The sequence below is a fragment of the Odocoileus virginianus genome, chromosome 23, assembly GCF_023699985.2.
Source record: "Odocoileus virginianus isolate 20LAN1187 ecotype Illinois chromosome 23, Ovbor_1.2, whole genome shotgun sequence".
Taxonomy (NCBI): Eukaryota; Metazoa; Chordata; class Mammalia; order Artiodactyla; family Cervidae; genus Odocoileus; species Odocoileus virginianus.
The window spans coordinates 32,263,794-32,271,181 of record NC_069696.1 but is presented as its reverse complement, the minus strand read 5'-3'; the positions used below and the strand labels follow the sequence as shown (position 1 = coordinate 32,271,181).

The window sequence follows — 7,388 nt, the reverse complement described above, 5'->3', positions numbered from 1 at the left end:
ATATGCTGTCTAGGTTGGTCATAACTTTTCTTCCAAGGAGCAAGTGTCTTTTAATTTCATGGCTGCAGTCACCATCTGCAGTGATTTTGGAGCCCAAAAAAATAAAATCTCTCACTGTTTCCATTGTTTCCCCATCTATTTGTCATGAAGTGATGGGACCAGATGCCACAATCTTAGTTTTCTGAATGTTGAGCTTTAAGCCAACTTTTTCACTCTCCTCTTTCACTTTCATCAAGGGGCTCTTTAGTTCTTCTTCACTTTCTGACATAAGGGTGGTGTCATCTGCATATCTGAGGTTATTTATATTCTCCCAGCAATCTTGATTCCAGCTTGTGCTTCATCCAGTCCAGCATTTCTAATGATGTACTCTGCATATAAGTTAAATAAGCAGAGTGACAATATACAGCCTTGACGTACCCTTTTCCTATGTTGGAACCAGTCTGTTGTTCCATGTCCAGTTCTAATTGTTGCTTCTTGACCTGCATACAGATTTCTTAGGAAGCAGGTCAGGTGGTCCAATATTTCCATCTCTTTAAGAATTTCCCACAGTTATTTGGGATCCACACGGTCAAAGACTTTGGCAGTCATTGAAGCAGAAGTAGATGTTTTTCTGGAACTCTCTCGCTTTTTTGGTGATCCAGCGGATATTGGCAATTTGATCTCTGGTTCCTCTGCCTTTTCTAAATCCAGCTTGAACATCTGGAAGTTCACGGTTCACATACTATTGAAGCCTGGCTTGGAGAATTTTTGCATTACTTTGCTAGCATGTGAGATGAGCGCAATTGTGTGGTGGTTTGAACATTCTTTGGCATTGCCTTTCTTTGGGATTGGAATGAAAACTGACCTTTTTCAGTCTTGTGGCCACTGCTAAGTTTTCCAAATTTGCTGGCATATTGAGTGCAGCACTTTCATAGCATCGTCTTTTAGGATTTGAAACAGCTCAACTGGAATTCCATTACCTCCACTAGTTTTATCTGAAGCTATGGTCAGAGCCCTCCAAATTGACTAGTGGCTGGGTATTAAACAAGCCAAGGCTTGTTTAAGGTAGCCAAGGCTTAGAAACATATGATATAAATTGCTACTAAAGATGCAGGTTTGATCCCTTAATCAACAAGATCCCCTGGAGTAGGAAATGGCAACTCACTCCAGTGTTCTTGCCTGGAAAATCCCATGGACAGAGGAGCCTGGTGGGCTACCATCCATGGGATTGCAAAGAGTTGGACACTACTGAGCGACTGAGTAGGCACACACACTATCCCCACCCTCAAGAAAAAAAAAAAGAAAAAAACAAAACACCAAAACCAAACAATCTGAAAATACTTGAGGCTCACATAACCTAAACTCACAATTCTAGGAAATCATCAACTCTCAAGAATTATGAGTTTTCCATTGTTTCTTCTGCCTACATCCCCATTCCTTCCTCTGGACCTAGGCAGTTGGGTCAGGCAGTTGGCTATTTTTGACATGATTTCCCTTTCAAGGATGCCTTTTAACTTAGGTTTGGTCATGGAACCAAAGCCCGGCCATCTGTATATTCATTCTGGCCTACTGAACACAGAAGAGAGTCCATGTGAACCAAGCTGAAACAGAGGCCTGATCAATGGACATTTTTCTGCCAGTTACTAGGAAACAGAGAAGGTTTTTATTGTTAATTGCCAGGTACAAGGGCAATATATACTTGGAGCTTTTGAGCATCAGTATGGGGAAGAAGGTCCATTAGAGGATAAAACTCACTGAGAAAAGCAGGGCTGAGAGACGGAAAGAGGGAGAGGCAGAGAAGAGGGACAAGTGGAGTCAGAGAGACCGACAGTGTTGATGACATCAGATGTGATATGAGCAGAAGGAAACGAGGTTAAGCCACTGATATTTTAGAGCTGCTATAGCAGTTATCACACCCTGATGAACACACCCTAAAATGTGTAAGTGATATGTATCTTCCTTCCCAGTGGTTTTATTTATTTATTTGGCTGGGCCAGGTCTTAGTTATAGCATGCAGGATCTTCTAGCTTCATTGCAGCACATGGGATCTTTAGTTGCAGCATGCGAACTCTTAGCTATGGCACGTGGATTCTAGTTCCCTGACCCAGGACTGAACCCAGGCCCCTGCATTGGGAGTGTGGAATCTTAGCCACTGGCCCACCACGGAAGCACCCTCCAGTGGTTTTAGAACACTGGGTCTTCTACCCACTCTTTCCACTTTAGAAAGTAATTAAGAGCATACTTTTTTGGAGGAAGTTTAATATGTTAAATAAAAACCCCAAACTAGTAGTTACTACAAAATATAGTTTAATTTCACTCTTCATTATTTCCCACAAAATTTTAAAAATACCAACATACAGACAAGAGCAAGTGAAACAGAACAGACCTTAAAAGTTGTATAAAATACAGACCTAAACTCAAGATTGTATGAGCAGTGACACACACACACACACACCAAATACTCTGAAATGAATTCAGAAAGCATGTCCCCAGTTGGATGAGTTTTCTTTCTAAAGTCAGCTTTTATTGGAGTCACATCTGGAATGATCCTAAACAAAAATTCTTTTATGTGGAAAGGATCTTCCCAGACTTCTCTTAAAAAAGCATTTATTAAACAGAGGCAGACTTATTCTAGGCACAAAAGTCCTAAATGCCTCTCCTAGGCCACATGGAACTTAGAAAATTTAATGAAAACAAAGCCCTATAGGGATGAGAAAGTGACACCTAGTGGCCACCCAGCAGGTTTTCTTTACGGCTTCTGATAATGCTACCAAAGAGATGTCAGCCCTGCTCGTGCCCACAATATTCTGTTCGGCAAACCTGAGTCTCTAATTTCAGAGCTCAGCAATGACCTACCTGAGTGACGGATTCCTCTTTAGAACAGGATCTGAAACTGGACCCATTAAACATGGGCCGATACCTAGAGAGTGGCTATGTTATATACTTGTGCCCTAGACTCTACGGAGATTTCTCATTATGACAACCAATGAACACAGCCTTTTCCCATTGTGACACTGTAATTACATACTTCCCTTTATTTCTGTTTAGTTACCAAAAGTCTCTGCTGTATCTTCCTGTTTGTCTTTATGTTTATCAGTGATTTTCAAATTCAGTGACTACTAGAGTATACCTCAAGTTTTATTTGATTTCAGGTTAATGAATGTCTAATACTTCCAAGTTTACTAATTTCAAAAAAGTTTTAAATTTGATACACTGATAAAGGTTCACAGTTATTTACATTGAACCAAAGATCAATAAATGTTCTTTATAGCAGTTAGAGGTAAACACCATACTTAATAGTATAAATTTTGGTCTATTTAAAAATATCCACTTAATAAAATGTCCAAGAGCAGGGCTGAAGAATGAAAATATAATGTGTATCACATGTGTAATTTAAAACTTTCTAGTAGTCACATTAGAAAAGTAAGAAAATAAAATTAATGTTTAATTTGGTATATCCAAAATATTATTTGAATATGTAATCAATACAAACTTGTTATGTGATATTTTATATTCCTTTTTTTTATACTAAGTCTTTGAAATCTGGTATACATTTTATATTCACAGCACATTTCAATACATAAGAGTCACGTTTCCAGTTTTCAGTAGCCACATGTGGCCAGTGGCTATCATAATGAACTGACTATTTCTAGCATCTGACTATGGGTTTGAGACCTATGGGTGAGAATCATTACTCCATAGGAAGTAAATGGAGAGATCAAACCTCTTTTTACAAATAAGGAAACTGAGGTACAGAGAGTTGAAATGGCTTTCTTGAGGTCACACAGAGAAATTTGGTCTAGCAGGTTCTCCCAATCCAGGCATGCCTCCTATGTAGGTAATTCTTAGAATTAAAAAATAAATAATAAAAGAGTATTCTTTTTAGGATATTTGATTAAATTGGTAGATATTTTCACCAACATGTAAGAAATTAATCGGCTTGAGTAAAAAAAACAGTATAATGTAAAGCATAAAAAATTTGTCACTCCTAATAGCAATCAAATGTAAATAGAAGGCATTTTGAAGAAAGCACTGAATGTAGAGCTACAGTATCATACAATGCTTGGATTGAATTCTGGGTCCAGGGCAAGAAGATAAACATCAGAGTGGGTTACTAAAGCATCAAAGCATTCAATTACTATCCACCCATAGGCTATTTAATAACCTCTCCTTTTAGAAACAGAGAGAACTGCTACTGTGCAAGCAGGAATGACCAGCTTTGAGAAAGTCTGCCTCTCAGATCCCTGGATCATGAGGGTTGCCCCCATCTCCTTGGGAGGTCAAGGGGCCACAGTGACCTATCCCACTACCACTGGCTTAGGCTGACTCTGGAGGTCTAACACAATCTGCAGTGGTCGACTCCTGAAATGTTACCTCTATAGGCAGACCTCTCTATCTGACTTAGAGAACAGGTGTATCTGTGATGCTTCTTCAGACTTAATTATCATGCTTGCGTGCATGTGGGCATGCGTGCTCAGCAGTGTCCAACTCGGACTGTATCCCACCAGGCTTCTCTGTCCATAGAGATTCTCCAGGCAAGAATACTGGAGTGGGTTGCCATTTCCTCCTCCAGGGGATCTTCCTGACCCGGGGATCAAACCCAAGTCTCTTGTGTCTTCTGTATTGGCAGGCAGGTTCTTTACCAGCGAGCCACCTGAGAAGCCCCAACTATCGTGCACAGGCTGCTACAGACCAATACCCCCGTTCTGCAGGATTTCGTTGGCTTTGGCTTAGTCTACACGTGAGTGTCTCCCAAGTTCTCAAATGCCAGAACCAGGGGTGGTGCTGCACCTCTGACATTGCTGGAAAATTGCACTGGCTCAAGACAACAGGTCAATACATCCTTGCCCACATGGCCTCTGCAAATGTCACATGTGAAGGAACATCTGATTTTGGTTGTTGCCTGTTACTATGTTGCCCATTAACGTGTCTGAAAGTTTAATCTATTGCAGCCTAAGGATATATATGTAAGGTAAAAAGAATGCCTTGTTTGGTGAGAGGCTCTGAGGAAAATCTGCTGGAGAGGGACAGTGTGACACAGAAAACTGGAGTTGATCCCCAGGGCTTTCCCCATTAGTTTCCTAGCCTGTCTTACTTTTACTTGCGAGGCACAAAAGAGAATATATGGGAATACACTTGGTAAACTAGAAAGAGCTATTAAAACCATAGGTATTATAGAACCATTATAATATTACAGTATTATGATCTTCAAACATGTAGATATACATACGGTATTTTAAATATCCTTAATTCTTACACTCAATTTAAGCCACTTCTAGATTACTGGTTTTAAAAATGCTCTCAATTTTTAATTTTAGCTGGAAAATTGGTTTTCAAATTCTTTCTTATTGCCTCATGGTTTTTAAAATGTACTTGTCATTTATGTAATTACCTTTGGTTACAAGCAATAGTAACTGTAATTTCCTAATAATTTAGAGAGCCAGCAACTAGTTCCTAGGTCACTTAACTAATCATTTCACTACTGAGACTATTGTTTTCCCAAATGTGTATAAAGAAACTGGTTTATACACATTAAACATTAAAAGACATAGGAACTTAATTGTGACATTACCATTCAAGACATTGAATCTGCCTGGACCCACTTCTTCCACTAAGACTAATCTGTTGCTAAATACCTTTTCAGCATCATAAATCTATCCTATCTGTAATAAAAATCTTGAGTGGTTCTATTAAGAGTAAATCTTAATACTCTTGAGTATTAAGGCAAAGGCTAATCACCCAGCTCGAGGGCCCAAGATCTTTCCTTTTCTGTAAGCAAAGTCGAAACTTTCTCAGCTTTTCCTTTTTTTTGAGTTTTAAATAAGAAATCATCTCACTTAAAATCTATCTCAAAGTGCTCAACTGAGCATAACTATTGTGGTTCTGTACTTGCCCAAGCCCACAAAGACTGAATACAGTATTCATTGTGATCACAATTACAAATTGCACTATCCCTTTAAATGTTCAAGTACTCACTATTTTTTTTAAGTGGATAAGTCCTGTCCTCAGTGAAGGAAATATATTAGGAATGGAAATGTTCCAAATTACACAAATCTTCTAAGTCAATTATAAATGAATCTCAGACACAAGGAAAATGTCCACACATTAAACTCCCCAAACTAAAAACAACTGCACCATAAAATAAAAATAAAACCAAAACAAGATACATGTGGTATTCTTGGTTAAAAAGACTTTAACAAAAATATAGCAACTAGTGGGTTTGAAGGCATGTCACTGACTAAAGCAGTCTATAGAAAATTCTGCAACTCTGAAGGGAAACATCACATTTCCCCAAACCCCTATTAAAGTCAGGAGCAAATCTATAAAAACTGGCAGACCATTAATAGGAATAAAAGATTAAAAACAGTATACAAAGGATACAAAGACTATATAGTCTTTTGTAAGTGAAATGCTTCAAGACTTTTCTCATGTTTAGAGTTAAAAATCAAATGCTAGAGTGTCCAGTGGATGTCACTGAAGTCCCCAGGGTCTCCCAGGCCCCTCTCTGCTTCTAAGTAATTCATGAAGGCAGCCATGGCTGTGTCATCATTGTCACAGAGGGCTTCAAAGTCCAGCTGGACTCCTTCTCCTATAGAATTGAAATACAGGCTTGTATAAGTACATTTGGAGGTTAAAAAATGAGTTATCATCGAAAATGGCAAAGCAAGGTTAGGATACCATACAATGTATTGTTGAAAGCAAAGCATACATTTTACAGATGCCAGATGTATTTTTTAATGGGTTGCCTATTTTTATAACAATCTGCTGTCAGATAAATTGCACTTCACTCATTTGATGCACATAAGCGAGTTAGTCTATGAGTTTTTTAATAAAAAATAAAAGCACTAAGAGGTACAGACTCTGAGACAGTTGGATGTAAAGGGCTGGGGTTTATTCATGTGTGTAGATACAGTCTGGAAGGAGAAATTTAACTTTAATCTGCCTTGTGAAAATACTTTGCTTGTTTAACTCCAAAATGAGAAGGCTGAGACAAAAGCATCACCTTCCAAAAATCTGAAAGACTCTTATAAAAGGAAGGAGTCCCCAGATTTTTGATTGAAAAAGGAAATAAAGAGGAACCATGGAAATGTGTTTTAAATCAGATACTCAAGAGGGTCTAGAAATCCATGGTTAAAACACAGCAAGAGATTAATCAAAGTTTTCTAGGTATCTTCCAAAGTACAACAGAATTTAAGATGATTAATATGTGGTTTTTGGAGAAGGAAATGGCAACCCACTCCACTATTCTTGCCTGGAGAATCCCATGGACAGTGCAGCCTGGCAGGCTACAGTCAATGGGATTGCAGAGAGTCAGACATGACTTAGCGACTGAGCATGCAATATGTGGTTTTGTGTGAAGCTGAATGTCCAGGTTCCTTCAAGGCTTTTGATTCTCGGGCTTTCCCAGT

General features: G+C 38.7%; 1 protein-coding gene across 2 annotated transcripts in view; it reads right to left on the bottom strand.

Moving 5' to 3' along the window:
• Positions 1–2,265: 2,265 nt before the first annotated feature.
• Positions 2,266–7,388, bottom strand: part of BMAL2 (basic helix-loop-helix ARNT like 2) — a 102,054-nt gene continuing 96,931 nt past the window's right edge. For both annotated transcript variants that reach the window (XM_070453835.1, XM_070453834.1), the window contains one exon: positions 2,266–6,568. In XM_070453835.1, coding sequence (XP_070309936.1) covers positions 6,432–6,568 — 137 coding nt within the window. In that variant the 3' untranslated portion in view covers positions 2,266–6,431. The remainder of the gene's footprint in view (positions 6,569–7,388) is intronic.